The 25,071-nt window shown below is 45.7% G+C and overlaps 1 protein-coding gene across 1 annotated transcript in view; it reads left to right on the forward strand.

The window, feature by feature from the left end:
- Positions 1-289: 289 nt before the first annotated feature.
- The window catches only part of CDC16 (cell division cycle 16), a 27,243-nt gene continuing 2,461 nt past the window's right edge, over positions 290-25,071 (forward strand). The window contains exons 1-17 of the mRNA XM_040267505.1: positions 290-458; positions 1,615-1,669; positions 1,761-1,858; positions 3,150-3,188; positions 3,431-3,571; positions 5,552-5,711; positions 7,010-7,101; positions 7,649-7,782; positions 8,538-8,617; positions 9,601-9,650; positions 10,449-10,522; positions 12,217-12,342; positions 17,492-17,644; positions 18,890-18,953; positions 21,318-21,379; positions 22,274-22,409; positions 23,915-24,005. Of these exons, the coding sequence (XP_040123439.1) occupies positions 411-458; positions 1,615-1,669; positions 1,761-1,858; positions 3,150-3,188; positions 3,431-3,571; positions 5,552-5,711; positions 7,010-7,101; positions 7,649-7,782; positions 8,538-8,617; positions 9,601-9,650; positions 10,449-10,522; positions 12,217-12,342; positions 17,492-17,644; positions 18,890-18,953; positions 21,318-21,379; positions 22,274-22,409; positions 23,915-24,005 (1,603 nt within the window). The 5' untranslated portion in view covers positions 290-410. The remainder of the gene's footprint in view (positions 459-1,614; positions 1,670-1,760; positions 1,859-3,149; positions 3,189-3,430; positions 3,572-5,551; positions 5,712-7,009; positions 7,102-7,648; positions 7,783-8,537; positions 8,618-9,600; positions 9,651-10,448; positions 10,523-12,216; positions 12,343-17,491; positions 17,645-18,889; positions 18,954-21,317; positions 21,380-22,273; positions 22,410-23,914; positions 24,006-25,071) is intronic.

Genomic DNA, 25,071 nt, shown 5'->3' on the forward strand with positions numbered 1-25,071 from the left:
CTGGAGGAGGCCCCGGACCTCACGGGCTCTCCCTGAAGGCAGGACAGGGCGATCAGACACCACCTGGGAGACTGCAGTGGATAAGAGGGTAAAGAGTGGGGGATTCCGGCTGAACGGACATCAGAATTCCTGCAACAACTGGACGATGCAGAAAACAACCTAGCATTCCGCAAGACAGCCCTGGCCACCGAGAGGGCCAGAGAACGCCTCGGAACGCACGGCGCGACGCCCGTTTCCGGCACCAGGAGGGACGCCTTTGCGCAGGGCTTCCGGGGCGGGGCCAGCCGGGAGCGGAAGTTCCCGGGCTCCGCGCGAGGTCCAGTGGCGTTGGCGCGGGCGCCGGGCGCGGGCACAGGTCCGCCGGGTGGGCAGCGGGACGCGGTGAGCACACCGGGCCCGGCCCCGCAGCCATGAACCTGGAGCGGCTGCGGAAGCGTGTCCGGCAGTACCTGGACCAGGTGGGGCCGGCCGGGGACGCGGGCGGGGGTCTGGAGACGCGGGTCCTGGCGGCGCGCGGCCCTGCGGCCCTGGGCTTTGGTTCGGGCCGGAGCCCTGGGGGGGAGTCGAGCGCCGGCCTTCTGCGGCCGGCCGGCCGGGGAGCGCGGGGCGCCGGGCGTCTCCGCGAGCCCGGCACGTGTCGGCGCCCCCGAGCCCGGCCCGGCCCGGCCCGGCCAGTTCAGCACGCGCTTCGTACTGAGCGCAAGTCGAGGGGTGGCCTGTGAACTTCGCTAGTAAATAGAAAACGTTTAAAGCTTGGTTGTCCTTCTTATTTGGGCAAGTTTAAGTGAAGAATGATAAAGACAAACTTCTAATGTCAAAATCAGTACTTTAAAAAGTTCGTGTTAACTACACCTCCTCTCCCTGCCCTTCGCTTGAATGAGCATCAGTGTTTAAGCAAAGACGTATTTCCAGAATCAGCAGCATCCCTTTACTCTACGATGTCACCTAGTCTTTGTAAAATGTATGTGGTCCCAATAAATTGGAAACCAAGAAGGGGAGAGAAAAGCGTGTTCGGTGTGAACTGTTGGGAGCTGAATGTGAAATATTGTTCCTGGTTGTTTGCAACATTCAGGACACTGTATTGGTTTGCAGTAAGTCAGATGAGTTAAACAAATTCTTCCGGAGCACTTTTCTCCTGGCTCTGGGTGAGGAAGGGGACAGCCTGCTTTCAGCCTTCCAGGCGCTAAGGTTGGGCAGATCTGTGACCCTCCCAGAGCATCCCTCCTCGCACATTGATTGGCAGCAGAGTTCCTGGTTTGCATCTAGGAGGCCTGAGGCAAAGACTGAGAACTTTGCTAGTGATCACTTTAATTAGCCACTTCCTTAAATACCTGCTGACGCACTTTTGCAGAGTATAAATTTTTAAAAAATCTGTCTTCTTAAACTGTATGTCAACAGTCTTAATATATATATATATATTTTTTTTTCGGTACCACTGAACTAAAACTCACCTGGGATAGAAGATAGAGATATGATTGATACTACACGTTAAAAAAAATACTGTATTGAGATATTGGTTAGTTATAGTGTTAAAGCCTTCTGGTAATACTAGCTATCTGTGTAAAACTGTTGAAAGAACAGGGCAGTTACTGCTTTTTTCTTTTTATGATGCAGCAACAGTATCAGAGTGCTCTATTTTGGGCAGATAAAGTAGCTTCACTCTCTCATGGTAAGTGACAAATTCTATTTTTTCTGATTTCTCTATCCTGAACTTTCTACTTTACCTGCGCCTCTGACCGTTTATGTGATCTTCCCTCCAGAGGACCCCCAGGACATTTACTGGTTGGCTCAGTGTCTTTACCTGACAGCCCAGTATCACCGGGCGGCTCACGCACTTCGGTCTCGGAAACTGGACAAAGTGAGTGAGTGCGAAGGTGTTGAAAGCTTTCCAAAGGTGTTAAAACTGTTGTTAGGCTAGTATTTTAGGTATATGTTCTTTGTATGTGAAAATACTTTGAAGAATATTTTAAAGGATTCAATTTCTCTTATGAAATGTAAAGAGAAATTTCTTGTGTATGTTTCTTTTTGGTCTCAGCATGAGGCATGCGGAAGCTTAGTTCCCTGAACAGGGATGGAGCCCATGTCCCTGCCTTGGAATCGCCAGGAAAGGCAAAGACAAATGTCCTCGTTCCTTAATCTCAGGTCACTTTGGTTTTCCCTCCTGCCTCCCCTACTCCCCATCTAGTCACTAAGTTTTGACAACACTGTTTTCTAAATGGCTCTGAAAGTCTGGGCTATTCCTTTCTGTCTGATTATCACTGCACATCAGGCCTGTAATTTGTCCGTTTGTTGTTTTAGCCTCTCTCTGGTTTAGTATCACCTTTCCCACACCCCTTTCCTTGTCTCCAGTTCATCCTTTAAACCCTCACAGGGTGGTCTTCCTAAAACAGATCTGATTACATCGCTCACAGTACCACTCAGCGCTTTCTCAGTGCTTTCCCAGTACCTACAGGATTCCCTTGTGGCTCAGCTGGTAAAGAATCCACCTGCAATGCAGGAGACCTGAGTTCAGTCACTGGGTTGGGAAGATTCCCTTGGAGAAGGGAAAGGCTACCCACTCCAGTATTCTCGCCTAGAGGATTCCATGGACTGATAATCCATGGGGTCACAAAGAGTTGGACATGACTGAGCGACTTTAACTCATGTAGTCAGATGCATTCATGGACCGCCCCCAGGTGTTTTGTGATTTCTCTCCAGTTGTCATAGAGCCACCACCACCGTCAGTGCGTGGAGTGTGTGTCTAGTCACGCTCACTGCTTGCAGCTCCTGAGATGTGTGACAGCTACTCAGACTCAGTGCTGGGATGCTGACCAACTCCCAAGCTACCTTCTCCCCCTGGAGGTGTTTCCTTATTCAACTGGCTAGTATTTTTTTATGCGATTCTTTCATAGCTTATAAAAGAAACTATGTGCTGTATTTATGTCTCCCCTGTTACAACCTCCTTGAGGCAGGTCCTTATTCTGTTTTGAATCCTTGGTGCTTGGCAAACAGTAGGTTCACGATGCATATGAGTTAAAAAGACTTTTCTCTGTGGGAGTAAAAGAGGAATCATGAAGATAACTTTGATCTCTTTTTTGTTATAGTTTTCTTTTTGATGGAAGATGCATGTTATCTTGATCACTTTTCTGATAGATTAATTTCTTTTCTAGTTGTATGAAGCATGTCGCTACCTTGCAGCTAGATGCCACGTAAGTATGCTCTTGTTTGGTGAAGGTTTAATGCTGTGAATCTTTGTATCCCTCACATGAGTGTGAGAATTCAGTAAACCGATTCTCCATTTACTAAAAGCTGATGTGCATGAAGAAAATTCTACTTTAAATTTAAGTAATGAGTGGGTACAATAGTCATTACCTTCTAAAACCTACAATGACTCTGTGTGTCTAGTATCAGAAGTCATAAGTGACGAAGGCTGTTTCTGTTTTCTACACAGTTTGCTGCAAAAGAACATCAGCAGGCTCTTGATATTCTTGACATGGAGGAGCCAATCAACAAACGGCTGTTTGAGAAATGTTTGAAGGATGAGAGCGGCTTGAAAGACCCCTCCAGTGACTGGGAAACGTCACAGTCCTCAGTGAGTGATGCAGTGAGAAGCTTTGGTGACATCAGCGAGAATTGCCCACAGGAGAGGGCAAATACAAATCACCTTCTTTTACTTCAGTATAACAGTCTTAAAATAGTTGGGTTGCCAACTTACTTGATTTTCCCAACCCCAAAAGATTTTAAGACATTTCTGAGTCATCGGTTAGAAGTTGTCGTTGTGTCCTCAGATGCTTGAATCTGAAATAGGCAAACTTAAGCTCCTTCTCCTCACCTTTGGTGCTTTAGATTCCTCCCCACTTTCCCCTTCTTAACTCTGTTTTGACAGTGTTTTGTGGGTCCCCCAAGAAACCTTGCTTATCTTAGGTGTTTCTTTCCAGGAAGTGGTTTGATGTTACTATTTGTGTTATTTTCTGTATTTCAGTTTGTGTACTTCATACCTGCCTGAAATTGCAAATTCCTGCTGGCAGAGATTCAATAATACAATGTAATAGCCGGATTGCTAATCTGGACTGCTCCTCTTTTAAGCAGCTTCCTTGGAATGTGACTCACAGAACATGCAGTCATTCTTCAGAAGGGCACAGTGCATTGGCTTCTAGTATGTCTGCTGAGCTGTACAGCCCTAACCGTGATAACCCTTAGAACTTTATTTTAAAATTTCAGCAAGAGACCCTAAATCACTTAGCTGTTAGCCACCGATTCCTTCATATCCCAGTTATTCTTTGTAACCTATCTATGTAGGAACTTGGTTACGCTGCTCTTCACCATATAATGGTAGGAATACTAAACATTCTTTGGTTTTTTTTTTTTTGAAGAAACACATTGTTCTTTGTGTGAGGAAATGCATTTATGAGCGAGTTGAGGATCATTACTTTTGGACCTCTTATGCATTAACTGCTAAGAGATGCATGACTTATTTTTAATGCAGTATTTATTTTACTGAGTTTATATTCTTAGTGACTCACAGATCCTGCATAGGACTGAGATTCCCCCATAAGGTCCTCTGCTGTTTCAGACTGTGGTTTTGTGACGACCCTCCTGCATCCCGTGACTGAGATTCCCCCATAAGGCCCTCTGCTGTTTCGTGACGACCCTCCTGCATCCCATGACCAGTTAGTGGCCTGTCTGCATGCGTGTGTGCTCAGGCGCTCGGTCGTGTCCTGCTCTTTTGCAACCCCGTGGAGTATAGCCCGTCAGGCTTCTCTGTCCAGGCAATTTTCCAGGCACGATTCCTGGAGTGGGTTGCCGTTTCCTTCTCCGGGGGATCTTCCCCACCCCGTCTCCTGCACTGGCAGGCAGCTTCTTTAAGCCACCTGAGAAGCCTAAGGGTGTCTCTGGACAACCTTTAAGCTCACTTACTTGTTTTTTGAGGTTCAGAATCTGGAACAGAAATCTGGTTTCTCCACCCTTTTGTTATTGGTAGTAGTGAGGTGGCAGCTGTGTGAGCTGCTTACCGGGTGCTGGCTCCGGATGGCGCCACCTCCGACCCTTACATGCCTGTGAGTTAGACGAGGAGGGGCACTGAGGCGTGAGCAGCTGGAGCATGGTCCAGGGCCCCCTGGGAGCCTCACAGCTGGGACTGTAGCTCGCCTCTCTCCGGTTCCCGAAGCCAGGCCCCGACCCCATGCTGCATTGCTCCCGGTTTTCTAGTGCTTCCTAAGGGTCGTCCCTGAGACACACCTGTCAGACTGTCTTCACGTTTACTTAGCGTGTGTGTATGCTCTGTGTGCTAAGTTATTGCCCTCTCTGAGGCAGAGCAAGTATGAACACAGTAGCAGTGATGCGTGACCGAGTTGTAAAGGTTTGTTGAAGTGAGGGAGCCCAGGGAAGATAGATGGCAGAAGTCTTACTTTGTTTTTATGTGTCTGATAATGTATATTGTGTCTGACGCTGAGATGGAGTGAATCCTTCTAGGTGTTAAAAGAAAAAGTCTTCGCCTTCGGACAGTATATGGTTTTTGATCAAAATTACTTTCAGTAGTACTGACTTAGTATGTGACTTATTTTTCCAACAGATAAAGAGTTCCATTTGCCTTTTACGAGGAAAAATCTATGATGCTCTAGACAACCGAACCCTCGCTACCTATAGCTATAAAGAAGCTTTGAAGCTTGACGTGTATTGCTTTGAAGCATTTGATCTGTTAACGTCCCACCATATGTTGACAGCCCAAGAAGGTTTGGATACCCAGGTGTTTTTATGTTTAGCACAATTAATATTGTTTGTTTTTTTTTTTTCTGAAATTTGTAGACTCCATAGCAGGCTATGTGCAGGTTTTAAGTAAGCCTGTTCACTTCCTGCATGTCTTCAGACGTGAAGCATGTACTACAGGAAACTAAGAGCCAGGCCACGAGAACTGTGCAAGAGCTGCGCGAACCTTCGGGCAATTCGAGTCTCCCGCAGACGCGAGAGCCACCCCACCCTCAGCGCGACTGCAGAGCCCAGTCCTGTGACGTGCTTCTGGCAGTCAGTGTCTTGACGACTTGAGGTTCTGTAAGAATTCAGGGTCTGATCCAGTGATTCCCAGCATGGCTGCACTTTAAACCCCGAGGAGTTTGACAGTAACCAGTCAAGTCAGAATCTGTGGTGGGACCCTGGCATCAGACGGCTCTGAGGTGACGCGTGGGCTGAGAGCCATTGACCGAGCGTGTGGCCAGGGGTGTGAGGTGCCTGAAGGAGAGTGGCAGAGAGGGTGGGGATGTGTTAACGGACTCAGACGTATTGTGGCCCAATGGTGAGTTCTCAGCCCATGGTGCCGAAGGACAGAGGCAGAGAGGGTGGGGATGTGTTAACGGACTCAGATGTATTGTGGCCCAATGGTGAGTTCTCAGCCCATGGTGCCTGAAGGACAGAGGCAGAGAGGGTGGGGATGTGTTAACGGACTCAGACGTATTGTGGCCCAATGGTGAGTTCTCAGCCCATGGTGCCTGAAGGACAGAGGCAGAGAGGGTGGGGATGTGTTGGACTCAGACGCATTCTGGCCTGATGAGTTCTCAGCCTGAAGCGCCTGAAGGAGAGAGGCAGAGAGGGTGGGGATGTGTTAACAGACTCAGACTATTTTGGCCTCATGAGTTCTCAGCCCATGGTTTTGTCCCCTGGACGATGTTTGGCAGTGTCTGGGGAGAGTCAGTCTCAGCTTGGGGGCAGGTCCGGGTGGGGGTAGGAGGTTGCCTGTGGAACCTAGTGGGTGGAGGGCAGAGGACAGCCAGCATGGCAGAGATTGTCCCCAGAGTCTGTCGTGCTGAGGCTGGGGTGGCTCTCGCGTTTGAGGGAGACTCGAGTTGCCCGAAGGTCCGCGCAGCTCTTGCACAGTTCTCACCACCTGGCTCTTAGTTTTCTGTAGTACATTTGATCTTGTCGTTTTCTTTTGAGCTCTGTATGCTTAGACCAAGAATTATAGAAGAATGATTTTTGTTGCTGATTTTTGTCACCATAATTACTGAGGATGTTCTTTTTTTTTGTTAATATTTTTTAGAAAAAGAACTTCTTGAATCACTACCTCTTAGCAAGCTCTGCACTGAAGAACAGGAATTGCTACGTTTTCTGTTTGAGAACAAGTTGAAAAAGGTAAGTTAAAATACCAAGTTAGTGTTTGCTTTATGTAAGTATCGTATTTCTTTCTTTAAATTTGCTCTCTATTCTTTTATGGGTTAAGAATTTAAACATTAATACAGAATTATAAAGTAAAATAAAAAATAAATTAAAAAAAAAGAATTTAAACATTAATTTTTATTAGTTTAGCACATTTGCAGGAATACACATAGGATATTTTAAATAATATGATTCCTAACAGAGCTTTCAAAAATATGTCTTTTTCCCAGGAACAACTTTTACTTTTAAAAGATGAAACTGTCAGATAATGGGATGATGTTGTGTGAAAAAGAGGGTTTTTTCTTATGCTTCCTGTACTACTTTGTAAAATACTTCCCACCATGGAATTCTGTGTTAAAAGTGAGAAGAGAATCAGACTTGGGAAAGGAGTGTTGGTAACACTTGAAGCTGGGAGTTTGGAGAGTGTCGTACCTGCTGTGTATTAGACATTGAAACGCTTGGGTCAGGTTGAGCACGCCTTCGGTGCTTCCCACTGAGCCATGTCTGCATTCCTCTTTTTCAGTATAATAAGCCTAGTGAGACTGTCATCCCTGAGTCTGTGGATGGTTTGCAGGAGAATCTGGATGTGGTCGTGTCTTTAGCTGAAAGACATTATTATAACTGTGATTTTAAAATGTGCTACAAGCTGACTTCTGTGTAAGTACGTCCACTTAACTTTTGTGTAGGAACACAGAGTATAGCCCGCTTTACATGAGCAGGGTGTGTGACATGCTTTCTGAACAATGTCAACTGATGGGTGAGCCTTTGCAGAGTACAGAGCGGGTATTGCCTCAGGAGAGCAGTCTACAGACAGAGGCCTGCGCACACTTGTTGCTTCGTGTCATTAACTCGGGAGTGTCCGTGTCCCTCCCCAGTGATAACTTGCAAGTGTGGGAATCCCATCCTGGCACGTGTTTTATAAAGCCCATTCTTTGTTGTAGTGGAGACGAATAAAATCCCACAGGGACTGAGTGTCAGGCTCACTTGCCAAGCCTCCTCCCCCACCAGCAGTTCTGTGTACACGGTGCACATTTGTCCCTGGGCTTGCTTAAAATCCTTGAGTTCACAAAGATTTTAATTGACAAGTAGGATTCATTTAATATTTCATATTATTTTTGATCCTTCTAAATAATTAGACCACTTAAATTATATCTGTTAAAGTAAATGTTTATAGTGATGTTTATATTTATTACTTCTGAATAAATCAGGATTTTCACTTTCATTTATAACCTAATCATTGCCTTAACTAAGAAAGTCTGAGGATAATGGAGTTAAGAAACTAAAAATGTATTATAACCCACAGTATTGTGTGTAATGTGGAAATGACTATTTAAGTAAACATAGCTAATTGTAAAGAGTGCTGTTACCTGCTGTCTGTGCCTACATACATAATGTGCTGCTTTGACTTTCAGAGTGATGGAAAAAGATCCTTTCCATGCGAATTGTTTACCTGTACATATAGGAACACTTGTAGAGCTGAATAAAGCAAATGGTAAGGCTATTTTAAAACTAAGAATTTTTATAACAAAAATATTCTGTAGCTGGGAATTTTATCTCTCGAGTCCTGGGTAGTTGCAATTGCAGGTGACAGTTGGGGGAAGAAGCTCTTGTCAGACTGACCAGTGGTCTGTCTTGTCACTGCAGCAGGACACGCTTCCTTTATCCCTAGTTTCTGCTTCCTTTTTAAAATGTAGTTTGTGTTCCAAGATGTCATAACTTTATAGTGTTGGGTGGCAGTTTGCCTTTTTCTTTTTCTTGTAAAATCTATAAACGGCAAGAGTCAGTAACTTTAGAAATTGTAAAGAGGCAGAGTTTTAATGTTTTCCATATTTTAACATTTCAGAAACATTTAGAGTTTGGACCATATTTGCCCTTAAATCTTTTAAAATGAATAGTCAGCTCTGTCAAGAAGGGTAGCCGGGCACCCCAACTCTAGGCCTGCTGCTGCAAGTGCCATCCGCGGGCCTGCAGCCTCGTGTCTCCTGCAGGTTTGCCGGGGGTGCAGGCTCTCCAGCCACCCTGGTCTTTGTGTCACTCAGGAGGAACTCACCTTGCTGATGTGATATACTGGAGAGTTTGGTCAGCCAACCTGGCCGTGGGTGGTTGAGATGGTCTGTAACAGGCCCCTGGGGTAGGAGACGTGGGCTCTGAGACAGGCGAGGCCTCTGAAGCAACCCTAGTGCTGAAGCGCTCTGCCGTGTGCGGCTCGTCCAGGCTTCCAGTCCCCGAGTGCCGCCTGCCCCTTAGTACCAGGTGTGGGGTGAGGAGTAAGTGACGGCCACAGCGACTGCTCGTGGGGTTTCTGTGTTGCACCAGGTAAATGAATTTTGTGTCTAGGAAGAAAGAAAAGAATAAAATCACTGCTGCAAGAACACAGTGTATGTGATTGTAAAGAGTTGTAACTGGGGGAAACTCATATCTTAAAATGCGTTTGCTATGAATAATTTTATTTTTTTTTCTTTTTCTCTAATGTAGAACTTTTCTATCTTTCTCATAAATTGGTGGATTTATATCCTAGTAATCCTGTAAGTAAATATAAACTTTTTTTCCTTATAGTATTTTTTTTCTACCTAAACTTTAAGAAAATACTTAACTGGTGTTTAGACAGAGGCTAAATTTAAGTTGATACAGATATTTTAATGTAAGTTGTTGGAGCAGACTCTTCTAATGGTTATGATCATTAGAAGCAGTGTTCACGTTTTCAAATCACAAAAGTATTTTTTTAGTATATAACTTAAAAATCTTTATTTTTTATGATTATAGGAATAATATATGCTTCTTATTTTAAAATATTTAACATACAGAAAAATTAAATACTAAAAGTGAAAGTCATAAATCTCTCATAAGCAGTGTTAACACCTGCGTGGTAGTCCTCCTGTTGCATGCGTGATAACTTACTGAATTAGGCACTGAGTGAGTCATTGTGTCTTCCAAGCTTCCGTGGGTCAGAACAAAAACATAGACGTTGAAGATGGAATCAGAAGCCGTGCGCTTAAAGACAAAAGTCAGGAGTCAGAGTTTAAATCTCTGAGCAGAATCTGCAGCCCATAATGGAAACCGTTCATAAAGTGGAGAAATGAGTGCAGGAGAAGTTAGCTAACGAGGTGGAGTCTGTAGACCCAAGCTGGGGCCTCGTGCTTCAGATGCTGCAGGAACACGGTGGGGGCCACCTGGAGCAGCCGCTGTCGAGAGTCTGGTCTCTCTTCACCCAGGACCTTCCATAGGCAGCCTGTGCAGAGAAGGCTCTGTCGTGGACTGAGTGTGTGATGATTCCCAGTGCAAGGTTCCGTGCCTTTGGTCATGGTGCATTTTAAACTTTTTAGGTGTCTTGGTTTGCAGTGGGATGCTATTATCTCATGGTTGGTCATAAAAATGAACATGCCAGAAGATATCTCAGGTATGAACTTACTGTCTTCCTCTCTCTGTAGTGAACCTACAGGAAGTAAATTCTTCATCTTCTGCTTCAATACAGAAACGGGTGCTTTAAAAGCAGTATGAAAGAAGGCGTTCTCTTCAGAGTTTATTCAGTTGTGTCCATTTTGTTCCCGGCTCTTTATAAGATGCTGTCGGGAGAAGGGCAGATAAAAGTAGTCAGTGGCATAGACCTTGTCTTCAAGGGGCTTATGATGCATTTAAATTTCTATTTATAAATGAGATTAAATATGAGTAGGGAATACCATGAAATAGTTTGGGAGTTTGTTATTTACAGAGGTAGCTTTAACCTCTTACTATGAGGGCTTTTTCTCACAACTGTGAAATTGCATGAAGCTCTCTGAGGTCAGGGTCACTAAGTGTGCCTGTGGAACAGGATCCCTGGGGGCTTCCCTGCTGGGCCAGTGGGTGAGCCTCTGCCTCCCCTGCCAGGGCACAGGCTCCGTGCGTGGTGTGGGAGCTGAGGTCGCACACGCCACGCCGTGCAGCCCAAGTGAATAAATAAATAAATGCTTACATCAGGATGCTTGGCAAAGTGAACAGGTTTACGTAAGGATCTGCTGTGGTGTTAGCTTGAGGAGCTCCACGCGGCCCAGTCCAGCTGCCTAACCAGTGTTATTCAATTACTCTAGTACAGAAACAGCTCGGTAATACCTGTGACTCCTCCATGCGAACGGAATAGAAAACGGATCTGTGGTAAAGCTCATGAACTTTGGACCCAGCCTTGATTTCGAGACACCATGCTGCCACTTCCTAGCTCTCATTCCTTGGGAGAGTTCATTCCTCTGATCCTCCCTCTCCCGTGAAATGGGGAGTGATGTATCTGTATGCCAGGGTTGTTGAGAAGATGAGATGAGAGGAGAGGACCCTGCACTAGGGGAAGATTAGGGCGGGCAATCCGACTGTTGGAGGGCTCAGCACCTTAGGAACCTGTGCTTGTGTTTTTGGGAGCAGGATGATTCGTGTTATAGCAGTTCTCTTGGGCTGTGCTGCTTTGATTTACTGTGCTTATTCAGTGACAAATTCTATGTGAAACAGGGACCATCTGGGTAAAAGAAATCTTAGAAAATAAAATGCTAAGAAAGTGGGAATCTCACCCTTTATATTTTTCATGTTTTGCGATATACCGTCTTTATTCCTAATTGTGGGTCACCTAGTTGAAGACTGTGTAAAACTATGTAGTCCTGTCCATCGAACTAGCATGAGTCTCCAAGTCATCTGTAGGTGGCACTTAATCTTTCCAGCCTCGATATACTTACCCTTAAAACATAAATAACCCTGAAAGTTACCAGGGTTAGATGGTCCATTCGAGGCTTGAAGCAGACCTTCATTAAAAGGATCCTGCTGCTGCTGGTTTTCTCCTCCACTTTGAAATGAAGCTCCTGGGTCAAGTAATGTTTGTAAAGTCTATGCAGAAAGCTAATGGGTTCCACTATATACCTAGGAAGTTGTGGACCTCTCCTAAAATTGCTTAAAATTTTGCTTGTACTATTAAGCATTATTTTATTTCAAGTGAATTAACACAGTGTTACATTAGTGTTTAATACATTGACAGCTCATTCATTGACATAATTCTGATGTCCTTGAAATAGTCAAGTGACATAAAATTAACCTAACAAGTTTAAACATTGCACATGTGAATGAAATGTCATCTTTCAGCAAAGCTACGACGCTGGAGAAGACCTACGGGCCGGCATGGATCGCGTACGGGCATTCGTTCGCAGTCGAGAGTGAGCATGACCAGGCGATGGCCGCGTACTTCACCGCAGCGCAGCTGATGAAAGGGTGCGCGGGCCAGGCTGATGCAGCAAGTGGGGTTTCGTCATCACCGTCTCGGCCACTGGGTTGCTAAAGCGTAGTGTGTCTCCTTAGTAGCTTATGCTTGTGAAGTAGCTAGGTGGGCGGCCTGACTCTGCCGAGTAGTTTATCCTGACCAGCACAGAGGGGAGCTCACGCGCCCGCTGGGAGGAGGAGGTCGTACAGCAGTGGCAGGGTCCGTGAGCAGGGAGGCTGCTTGTACGCTGCTTCTGTGCAGAAGGTGTTTGTGGGGCTTCTTGCATGATTCAGATTCAGGACTGAGCCTGCCAGTGCTGTGAGTGCATGTCTGTTAAATGCGTTGGTGCTACCTGAGCCCTCACAGCGTGCTGCTTTGCGGAGCAGAGCGCTGCTGTGCTTCCTGCTGGCTCCTCTCAGGTCTGCACTAGTTTCACCTTGCCCTGTCCTCTCGTGTGGGCTGCTTCTGCCGACCACAGCCTTACCTCTGGTGGGGAGGCGGTGGGCGTGCCAGGGTGCCTGCTGCTCTTGGCCAGTCACGCACCTCCTGAGAAACAGGAGCAACAGCAACGCTTAGGCCTGGGCTGACTGAGGAGCGGTGAAGGAGCCCTACCCTAGCTAGAGGCCGGGGCCAGGCTCTGGCGCGCAGGAGGCACTCCATGCAGGTCGGCTGCCTTGCCTTGCTTGCTTGACTGGCGTTTGTTGGGGTTGGTGTGCTGGTGCTCAGTCCTGCGTCTGTTTTGTTTAGGGTCCTAGCTTTTTTAAGTGTGTTAGATTTTCTGTGTGTGGCTTTGATATCTAAGTAGCTGTCCATGAAACTATTATAAAGGACACCGTTCCCTAAGAATCCTAGTCTTTCAGGCTGCCATGACAGAGAACACAGACAGTGGTTTAAACCAAAGGAGTCCGGTTTCTCCCCTCTTGGAGGCTGGCCGGCCGACTTGGTGCCTGGTGAGGGCTCTCATCCTGGCCTTCGGGCGGCTGCCTTCTCACTGTGTCCTCATAGGGAGGTTGCTCTGCCGTCCCTTGTAGGATACTAGCCCTGCTGTGTTGGGGCCCCACCTTTACACCCTCATCTGACCTTTAGTATTTCCTCATAGGCCCTCTCTCTGAGTGTAGTCACTGGGGGCCAGCATGGGGCCTAAGGTATGGGTTTGGGAGGAGACGTACATTCAGTCCATAAGTCCGTGATCCTGACATTACTGGTACAGTCCTCCAGATTACAGCTGTTCAACCAGTTATTGACCCACCTAGACCCGTACCCAGTCCATTCTGTTCACCAAGCCTGCGAGATGCTTTTCATTGCCTTGCTGAAGCTTGGCTCAGTGTCCGCAGGTACCCCTAATCTGTCAATCTGGTGAACTTCAGCGAATGATGACTTACTGTGGGTCTTTTCTTCTGACCAAATGCCAGAGTCTGCTAGCTTTATTTTGCTCTTCTGGGTGCTCACAAACCCAGAATAGTTATTACTAACAAGTAACAGTTACTTCTTAGTTACTAATCAAGAGTCGAAATCAATAATTAATTATATGATTAACACTGGTAATGTTTCCCAGTCGAGCACTTTTCTAATTAAATTTTCACATCACCTCATCAGGATGAATATCATTTTCCGCTCCGTTTTACTTCCTCATCAGAATAGCTTTGTATTCCCTTAGCTTACTCTGTGTTTGGTTAATTGTTTGAAATTGCATACATCTGTTAGAATTTTCTTTATGACTTCTTGAGCCATTGGTTATTTAAGAGTGTGTTGTATAATTACCAGGTATTTGTGAATTTCCAACATTTCCTTCAGTTATTTCTAGTTTAACTCCAATGTGATTGAAGATCGTACTCTGTGATTTCAGTGTTTTGGGTTTCTTGAGGTTCCTTGCAACCTAGCGCGCCTGTCCCGGAGGACACCGCATAGCAGCCCTCCCGTGCCCGGGAGCCCCACCCCTGCCAGCGCGCTGCTCGCCGCCCCGGGTCCCGCCGCCCCCCGTTCCGCCAGCGCGCTGCTGCCGGGTCCCGCTGGCCACAGTGCCGTTCACGGCCTCAGTTGTCGCTTCACCTCGTGATTTCATTCACGATTGCAAGTGGGTGTGGGTCTCCCCTTGTCACAAGTGGAGTGTTCTGTGAAACCTTTAATAAGCTGAAGTCATGGAACGCTTCTTTCCCATAAAAGCAGATACCCTCTTCGTATTTCCGTTGGTTAGCCAAAACAGGTGGGTCTTTGATGCCCATGAAGTGGTGTAAAGCACGTTTTCAAACAGCAGCTGATTTCCTTAATGACGTCTCCAAATGTTGCTGTTGAATTGTCTTTTTCCCTCCAATTCTGGCAGTTTTCACTACTAGCTTTGGGGTCTCTACTGTTAGATTCTTGATGGATTTAGCCTTTTATCTTTGTAAAACATCCTTAGTTGTTTCTGGTAACAGATTTTGTCTGAGTTTACTGTAGCCATTCCTGGTTATTTTTGTTGTAATCTGCGTGGTGTATCTCTTTCAGTCTTTTCAGTTTCAACTTGAGTCTTTTGAATCTAAAGTGTGTCACTTGTAGGCAACAGATCGTTGGAACATGGTTTTATTATTGACTTTGCCAATTTCTTGCTTTTTGTTGGCATTTTATCCATTTGTGTATAATATAGTTAGTAATAAGGTAGGATTTATGCTTGGCATTTTGCTTTGCTTTTTGATATGTTATGTCTTTTTTCCTTCGATTTCTCCTTACTGCTCTTTCTTTGACTAGATACTTTGTAATTACCACTTTAATTCCCTGTTTTTTTCATATAGTACATTTTTTGACGTTTTAGTCCTTATCTTGGGGGTTTACAATTAACATCTTAAACAAGCTACTTTGGATTAATACTGACTACTGACTAGAGTACTTTGCAACACTAACAGCCAGTTCTCTGATTCTCCAGACACCTGCAGAGTGCTACAAGTCAGTTCAGTTCTCACGCTGGTCCTGGGTCACTTGTCCTTCTGACTGACTGGCTGTAAATCTGGGATTCCCGCAGCTCCTCCTCGGGTCTGATTATTTGCCAGAATGATTCACAGAATCCAGGAAAGTGTTTTGTTCATCATAAATGATACGGCTCAGGAAGAACCAAATGGAAGAGAAGGGCAGTGCAGGGTCGGTGGGTAGGAGTGCATGCAGCCTCCAGCTGTCTCGGGACCGTGCTGTGTTCACCAGCTCGGAAGCTCTTGGGGTCTCGCGGTCAGGAATGTTTCCAGAGTGCAGCCTTCAGCCTCCCTACCAGGAAGTCTGTGCGTGGGGCTGAACGTTCCAGTCCTCTCAGCACCCGGCCTTCTGGTGACCAGCCTCGCTCTGAGTCCCCGTTAATGTAAACTGGGTGTAATCAGGAGGGGCTTGTTGTGCATGACAAAGGACACACCTCTCACTCAGGAACTCCCCAGGCTTCTAGGTGGTCTGTGCCAGCAGCCAGGGACAAAACCAGCTTAATTTCAGGAGGTGACGTTCAGGAAGAGCTGCAAACAGAAATACGTTCACACTGCCTTGCCCTTAGCTCTGCGGTTGTCTTGTCCAAATTGTTTCTTCCTTTGGATTTGAGTTACTGTCTGAGTGTCTTTGTTTCAGCCTGAGGACCCCCATTAGCATTTCTGGTTGGGCAGATCTGTTGTTCCAGCCTGAGGACCCCCATTAGCGTTTCTGGTTGGGCAGATCTGTTGTTCCAGCCTGAGGACCCCCGTTAGTGTTTCTGGTTGGGCCGATCTGCAATCCGCAGACTCTTGGTTATCCGTCATTGTAGTGACTTCAGTGTGTGATGCTGTTTCTCAAAGAAGCTGTGAGACGGAGACCAGGTATATGTTCTTTGTTACGTTGACCTTTTTTTCCTGTTTCAAGTTCTCTTCATTTGTTCCTGTGAATTTGAGATCCTGTCTGGTGTCACTTTCTTACTCCGGGACTCCTTGCTTCCTCACTCCAAGATAGTTTCCAGTGTCACTTGCCTATTCCAGGACACACTGCTCCCTTACTCCACGGCCCCTTACTCCGCGTGTCCTTATTCCGGTGTCTCCTCCTTGCTCCAGGGTTCATGCTTTCTTCCTGCAAGATGCTCTGGGTGTCACGTGCTTTTCCTCAGTCAGTCAGGCGTGCTTCCTCACTCCAGGGCAGCTTCTGCTCCCACCACCTCATTTGTGCTGTTAACGGTAAACGTTACATTTCTGGGTACGTTAGACCTATCAGTCAAGAGAAGAAAGATGAAATGTAATCACCTTTATTGGCAGTCTGTTTTTTATGTGGATTTGAGTTACTGTCTGGGGTTAGTAATTGCCCGATACTTCCTGCAGGTATGTGTGTAGAGGCTCTTGGTGGCGCTTCTGTAGGCAGCACGGTTGTAACTTCAGTCGTGACTCTGGAGTGGAGCCCGGCGGTCAGCGCTCACTGACATTGTCTGACCATCTTCAGGGAAGGGTCCTTTTACTGTGACCACTGTCTGACAGCATGAAGAGATGAAATTCAAGTAAATTAGTTCCTCTGCCTAGTCAGAGGCTATGAGAATGGAATATGACGTATCCCAAGCTCTTTAGCATAGAACTGCTAAGAACCGATGCAGTGAAGTCCCTTCGAGGGCGGGGCTGGTTGCATAGTGGGAGGGGTCACTGAGCACAGCCGTGAGGGGTCTGTGCTGCTGAGTCAGTGAGAGGAAAACCTCCTTGGCTAGGGGCATGGAGGCAAACACCTGGGGCCCGCCCTTCTGCTCCACAAGGGTTTCGTTTGTGTCTTTTACTGTAGAATAGTGGCTCCGAGGTTAAAGCGTCTGCCTGGAGTGCAGGAGACCCGGGCTCGATCCCTGGGTGGGGAAGATCCCCTGGAGAAGGAAATGGCACCCCACTCCAGTACTCTTGCCTGGAGAATCCCATGGAGGGAGGAGCCTGATAGGCTATAGTCCATGGGGTCGCAAAGAGTTGGACACGACTGAGCGACTTCACTTTCACTTTCAATGGAAAATAAAGGGTAAATAGGTTGCTGTTAGATTCTAGAAGTGGCAGCTGATTATTCTAAAAGCTTATTAGATATTCATTAAATATTAGTAAATGAAGAGTTAGAAAAAAGCTAAGTGCTCTTTTTGGTATGTTAAGTAATTTTGCAGACAGGGTTTGAAAATATGAATTTTAAAGTTTTGAGTGTTGAATGTGTGAACTTTTCCAATACTTTTAGGTGTCACTTGCCAATGCTTTATATTGGATTAGAATATGGATTGACCAATAACTCAAAATTGGCTGAAAGATTCTTTGGCCAAGCTCTAAGCATCGCGCCAGAAGATCCTTTTGTTATGCACGAGGTTGGAGTGGTTGCATTTCAAAATGGAGAGTAAGTACCAACGGGAGCCCTTTTGTTCCTTTCTGTAAACAGAACAAAACCTTGATCACTAGAGTTTAACCTTAAGTGGCCAGTGACTCTTGATAGGTGTCTTATTTTAGAAGGAGGTGGACAGTTAAAAAGAAATAGCAACCATTACCTTGGAAGTCTTTAAAAATACTAAACCCGGGTTTTGGTCCCCTTCACTGTGGGCTGGCACAAGCTCTTAGGTCCAGGCCTGGACACTGCAGGGTGGCCTGGAGGCACTGCAGAATCCCTTGTCATCTCTTTGTTGACCGGGAATTGGATTCATACATTTGATAAAGATTTCTCACAATTTTGAAACAAAAATGTTTCCCTTTCAGTTACCAGTTAATCCAAAAGTTAACCAGTTAGAGTGGCCCAGCCTCTGAGTTTCCTGGTCATTGGTTGAGGCTTGCTGTTGCCCTGCATGTTTACAGAGCAGGCAGTTCGGTATCACAGCGAAAGAACTGCCTGTGATCCTGTGCACTAACCATGCGTACATTTTAAACCAGTAAATTAGCACCAGTGTGGTGTTCTTTGTGGCACTGGTGTGCATTCTAAAAACTGGGTTATCTAGTCTTTATGAGTATGGAGCCTTTTAAAATAATGTATAGTAATAATTTCATTCAGTCCATTTAGTTGGAGTCTGTTTTAGGCCCCTCTGCCGTCCCCTCTGCCTTGTGCTTTCTTGGTTGCTTCCCAGTTTAAAATGACCCCAAGCAGAATGCCGGAGTGCTGCTTGCGTGCTGAGTGCTGGGAGGCCGAGGTGTGCCTTGAACAGAGTGTAGGGTTAGACAGGCTCTGTGCAGGCAGCAGTCACAGTGCTTTTGCTGTGGGTTCAGTGTTAATGAATCAACAATATACATTAAGTAAGACGGTGCCAAACTGAAGCGTGTGTGAAGCAGGTACTTTGAACAGCTGGTGAGCCTGCGAGCAGAGGGGCATGGTTTTTCCACTGGGAGCGGTGGTTCAGTGTTGGCTAAAGTGCTGTTCACAGTCTTTGTAGAGCCCGATTACTCAGAATAATGAGAATATGCTGTATCTCCCAAGTATTGAGCTCTTGTGAAGGTAATGCCATAAAAGTAATCATTTGTCTCACTTGAATTAAAAAAAACTAATTACAGATGTTTATGTCATTTTTATTATTAGTAGAAGATAATTCAAATATTTTTAAAATGTTTATATGTGTCAATTTTGAATAAACTACAACTTTCCCCCTCTCCTCTATTTTAGATGGAAAACAGCAGAAAAATGGTTTCTCGATGCTTTGGAAAAAATTAAAGCAATTGGGAATGAGGTATTCTATATAATATCTGTAAATACATACACACTCATAAGTATTTTAGTATTGAATGAAGAAAATAGTATTTGTTTTGCCTAGCATGTCTTAGCCTAATATTTATCATAGCAAGTGTTTGTTAGTATTTGACTTATCGTGGTACATGGTGAAAAATGAGTGTGAGAGGGCAGTTGCCTGTTTGCTTCTTCGGAGGCTCTAGTTTTGATCTGTGGGCGTAATCGGGATGCATTTGATGGTGGTTCAGTAGGGAGAGTATGTGAGGGTCCTGGAAGGGGGTGCACACTGTCCTTCCTGACTTGTCCTTTCTTTCTGATGAATGGGTGCCTGTGGCAACAGGTTCCATTTCTGCAGGAACAGGGCCAGGTGTAATTAAAATTAGACCTGTTGTTGTTCTTCCCTACCTGGTATTTAAGATATGTTCAGCTCTGTAACCAGGCTCTGGTTCCTGAAAGATGCGTGAATTTGTGCTCCCAGCTCTCTTGGGTGTGCTGAACACTGATATTATATTAGATGGGGCAGCGGTGGGCCCCGTGCACGTCCGTAGGTCACGTGTTGTTGCTCTTCGTGCCCCGATTCTTTTTATTCACAGCCATGTTGGCGTATTCTGTCCTGTCTGTCCTGTCCACAGGAACACTTCGCCACAGCACGCATCTTCCTCAGCTGTCAGTTTCTCTTTACTGAGGAGACAGACGGGGCTCCCCTGGGCTCCCTGCCCGGTGACGGCTTACTTGTCCCTGAAGACACAGCTTTGCTTACTTTGGCCTCTTGTCACATGAGCCTAAAAACGCTGTGCTCTGTGCGTCTGCACGTCTGATAGGAGCGGGTCGTCCCCAGTTCAGTCTCGGGTGGTCTGGATGACGCGTGTGTTTCTGCTGACACAGGGCTGCACTTACGACCTTGCCCGTTTTCAAAGGGTTGACTACCTCAGGATCTTGCCCCTCAGACCGGAGCAGCGCATTGGCATCATTTGGGAGCTTGTTAGAAGCGCAGAACCTTGTGTGGCCGAACCAGAATCTGCAGTGTTAGCAAGACTTCAGGCGATTCTCATGCACAGAGAAGTTTGAGATGCACTGTTGCAAAGCACAGTTGAAACTGAAATTATAACTTTGATGATTTGAAGGCACTTAGGGTTCTTACAGACATTTAAAGTAATGGTTTAAATGTAAAAGCACAATACTATTAAACTTGCCAAGTACCCATTACAAAGTTACACGAGGAGGCAAAGATACTGTGTGACTTTGTTTGCGCCTAAGAATCTTAGAGGATTTGTTTCTTTGACGTGGGCAGTGCCTCCCAGAGCTGGGCTCAGGGGAGTTAAGAGGGTGTGGTCAGGTCTGTGGATTCACTTGGTCCTGCCTCACCGCTGCCTGTCAGCTGTGTCCTGAGCTCTGAGCTGGTAGGCACCTGAGAACTGGCTCGATACTGACTGCTCTCAGATCAGTGCAGATGTAAACTGCCAGTAACAATGCCGTGCACAGGAAGGGCTGCAACTGAGGAAATACAGGAACCTACACAGACTCCAGTGCTCTTGCCTGGAGAATCCCACAGACGGAGGAGCTTGGTGGGCTGCAGTCCACGGGTCGCAAAGAGTCGGACACGACTGAGCGACTTCACTTTCACACAGACTTGTGGGTGGGTCAGGACAGCCTTCTGGGTTCAAGGAAATGCACTTCAGTCCTGAAAGGTGGACGGCTAGCCAGGCAGAAGTAGGGAGCAGGGCATTTCAGCTATTGCAAAGGGAATGTGCAAAACTTCAGTAAGTTCACAGAGAACATCAGGAAACAGGGCAGGAGGGCGAAATGTGGGTCTCCAGGGGCCTTGAAAGGACGTGAGAGTTTGCACCTCATCTTGAGATGATGGAGGGACAGGAGCAGCTCTCACATGGGAGGCATGGTCAGACAAGACTCGTCAGTGGTGGGGTTGGAGCTCTGTGAGGAGTCTGATAAGCAGGTGGTTCCTGGAGGGGTTGGGTCGGGGATGGCATGGACCTGTGTGGGGCACTCAGAGGGGTGATGTTATTGAGCTGAGATGATAGGAGAGAGGATGAGGTTAGCATGTGACTTGTCGGATTTGAAGTGCTTGTGAGATTTCTAAGTGGAAACATGTCCTAGGCAGATGGAGAATTCTGGGCTGGAGGTCCAGAATTTGAGCCTCTTTAGGCATAGATGGGCTCTTTGACAAAATTGTGCTAATAAAATGAACCTCAGAAAGTGTCCTCCAGTGGGAAAGATGGAGAAGCCACTAACCCTGGCTCAGTGCTGTTTAAGCACCAGGGGATCCCCGCAGACAAGTGAGGTCCTGCCGTGCGGGCGGGCAGGGCGGAGCCGCCTGTGAGTCGCCGTCTGCTGTACTTTGTTTTAGGTGACAGTTGACAAATGGGAACCTCTGTTGAACAACTTGGGCCATGTCTGCAGAAAACTTAAGTAAGTGAAGTAAAGCATTTTTCAGAAATTTTCTTTGTGACTAAAATTTTACTTAATCTTGTGTAGCTATTTCCATAGTTTTTTTTCTATTTCCATAATTTTGAGATGCTTTAGTTTCCTTGTACTTGGTTCTTCAGATATAGCAAGCAGCAGAAGAAATGTTTTTATTACCTTTGTTAGTATAAATTTATTTTAGAAGTATATTGAGAATAATAATTACTTCTGTTTTCTTGGATTAAAAATGTTTACTGTTAAAATTACTTTAGAGGAATTAGGACAGCAGGGCCGAATTGAAGCCGTACTTGCGCCTAACTTGCTGCTCTCCTCTAGATGCCAGTTTCACAGAGTGATGACTGGTGTGATATTAGGTGACAGTTGAAAGAGAGACTCTCTGGTTAGTTTCAAGTTTGATGACCTTGAAGTTACTCAAAGTTTAGCAGGTTTTTCAGGATATCTTGCAGTCTTTACTATGCATGATGAACTGCAGCGTTTCCCAAGCATTATCGTGCACGAAACCTTTTTTCAGCAGGGTTTCTACAGAGCAGGTATTCTAGAAAATTTGGGGGAATGCTGCTCCAGGTGACTCCTGTGGGCCTTACAGCAAAACCGTTTAGTCCCTTGAACCACCCCTGGCTGGGAGGCTTGCCTGCACCCAACAGAGGCCTTGCTGCATGAGGGGCCATGCCCAAGAGCCAAGGATGGGATTCAGCCGGTGGCCCTGTAGGACTGTCTACACTCGGCTGGAAGACACACTGAGGTGGATACACAGTGGATGTGAAGGGTGTTGCCGTGTAGACTGTGACTCTAATATAGGAAGGTGTTTCTGTGTGTGCCCATCTGGGAAAACCCGCTGTACTCACTGACTGCTCCTCTCTTCCTGTCCCCTCCTCATAGGAAGTATGCTGAGGCCTTGGACTACCACCGGCAGGCCCTGGTGTTAATCCCTCAGAACGCGTCCACCTACTCTGCCATCGGCTACATTCACAGCCTGATGGGCAACTTTGAGAACGCTGTGGACTATTTCCACACTGTACGTTTTTTGTTTCTACCAAGAGCTTGAAATCTGGTTGAGAGTTACCACTTGTTTGAAACATCTTTTCTAGGCAATATTTTCTTACTTGAGAGAAGTGCAGTTTAAAATGTACGTTTTGAAATTCTTCAGGCAACCTTGCATTTTACTCTTTTCTTTGCAGAGAAAAGTGTGTGAGTTGTCTTACAGTTCTCAGATGTGAGCCTTACCTGAGTATCTGTCAGCGCAGCTGAGCTGGGTGCACGTCTAGGGAGCCCTTTGGGAACTCCAGTCTTTATGACTTACAAGTAATTGCCCTTACATGAGCAGAACTGCTGCGGTTGTCATTGGGACAGGCTCTCTCCTTAATCCACGTGCAGTGTTTCATCAGGCCTAAGCCATCGTTAATAATTAGAAAGCACAATGACTGTATCAGAACTTACGTTGCCATTTAACTTTAATGCAATTCTTTCCTGTCACGTTGTTTTTTTTGTTTGTTTGTTAGAAAAAGTGCTCTTTTGGACATATTAGGGCATAGATTCTTGTCAGGGAGCACTCTGCTATCTACATAACAGAAGAGATAAGTGAAATTGTTAGGGTATTCAGTTCTTCACATTCAGAGTTTGGTTCTTCTAAGTCACTTTTGTACCAAGTGATCAATATTCCTGTTTTCCCAAAACTGTGTCCACATGCCGGTACACGTACCCCACTCAGGCTTTTCCCAGCTAGCGGCATTGACTCTGTCAGAAAGTGTGCCAGAACGTTTCTGGATAATGCCCACAACTCGGTGCCTCCTTTGGGCGTTCTTCAGGTGGTGTGTGGTCTGGTTGGTACTACTGATGTGGCCGCCAGGCCCACACTGCTGGCACAGGCCTGCTCACCCAGTGAGACCAGCTGACAGCAGTAATAAGAAGCCACCTGTTGAAAGACTTCCGAAGTTCAGATGCTAGAATTTGAAAAAACGTGGGTCTTGAAATTGATGAAATAACTGTATTTGGAGAAAGAGATAAAATATGAGAAAATACAACATTTCAAAGTTAAATTAGTGAATGATAGATTTGTAACTGATTTGCAAGGGTTGGCTAGAGATTTCAGGAAAGATGAATTCCTGAAGTACCACCGAGATGACCAGATAGTTGTTGAGCAGGCAGGAGTGTGGACTAAGCAAGTTTTCTAGGTTTTGTGACCTTTCAAATGTCTGTATTTGAGTGTTACATAATTTCTTTCTTTTCTACATTTTAATTAATACAGAGGGCTTCACAGGCTTTTAAAGAATCCTTCTGGAGGGCAGCATTTCAAACATAAAAGATAGAATAGTGTAATGACACTCCATGTACCCATCACCCAGCTTCAGCAGTTATCAGATGATAGCCTTACTCATGTTGTCTGTATCCCCGCTAACAACCTCCCTTCACTGCTATCCTGAGTTCCCTGGAATATTTAGAAATGAGATCCATGGCAATGCTTTAAGCCGGTCAGAAAGAAATGGATTTTCTTGTAATAACCAGGCTGAATCTTTTCTGCAGGCCCTTGGTCTTAGGCGAGATGATACATTTTCTGTTACAATGCTTGGTCATTGCATTGAAATGTACATTGGTGATTCTGAAGCTTATATTGGTAAGATTATAATTATTCTTATTGATGTTGTAGTCCATATTTTAGATCTTTGTATATCTCTGTTTAGGTGTCTCAGATTCTCGTATAAAGTTCTAAGATTATTTGTCTGATCGTTCTTGCTATAGTAATATCAAGAAACTCCATTTATTTCAGCAGAAAGCATGTGGAGATTAATGAGGCATGGCTTCCCTCGTGGCTCAGAGGGTAGTGTCTACCTGCATTGTGGGAGACCTGGGTTCAGTCCCTGGGTTGGGAAGATCCCCAACCCAGGAGAAGGAAATGGCACCCCACTCCAGCACTCTTGCCTGGAAAATCCCACGGACGGAGGAGCCTGGTGGGCCGCAGTCCATGGGGTTGCAGGGTCGGACACGACTGAGTGACTTCACTTTTACTTTCTTTCACTTTCACTTTCTATGGATCCATTCGCTTTAAAGTCAAGTACTTGCTTTATGCAAAATACCATTTTAGAATATGGGTGATATACAAGAATCAATCTATTTGCATAACTGAAAAATCTTGAGAGATTTTTCTAATAAGTAAATGCTTTATTGTTTTACAATGCAGAGTATAGCATGTTAATCTTGGCACTTCAGTGGACTGTTAAATTGGCTTATGTTCACATTTCAACGCTATGTAATTTTTAAAATTTTTATAAATGATTAGCAAGGTAAGTTGGTATGGAGTTGTTGGAAAAGACCCTGATGCTGGGAAAAATTGAGGGCAAGAGGAAAAGGGGGTGACAGAGGATGAGATGCTTGGATGGCATCACTTACTCAATGGACATGAGTTTGAGAAAATTCAGGGAAATGGTGATGGACAGAGAAGCCTGGCGTGCTTCAGTTCATGGATCACAAAGAGTTGGACATGACTTGGTGAGTGAACAGCAGCAAGAACTGCAAAGGTGAGTTGGTGTGGAGTTATGCTCCTTAGTCAGGAACGTTGTAAAAGAGTAGGCCTCAATATATTAAACACGTGAGGGCACACAGGCACATTAGGGACCAAGAGAGGTCCTTACAGCACAGAGACTCACCAGGGAGCTCGTCCAGAATTCACAGCAGAGACTCAC

The sequence above is a fragment of the Oryx dammah genome, unplaced genomic scaffold (assembly GCF_014754425.2).
Source record: "Oryx dammah isolate SB20612 unplaced genomic scaffold, SCBI_Odam_1.1 HiC_scaffold_24, whole genome shotgun sequence".
Classification (NCBI taxonomy): Eukaryota; Metazoa; Chordata; class Mammalia; order Artiodactyla; family Bovidae; genus Oryx; species Oryx dammah.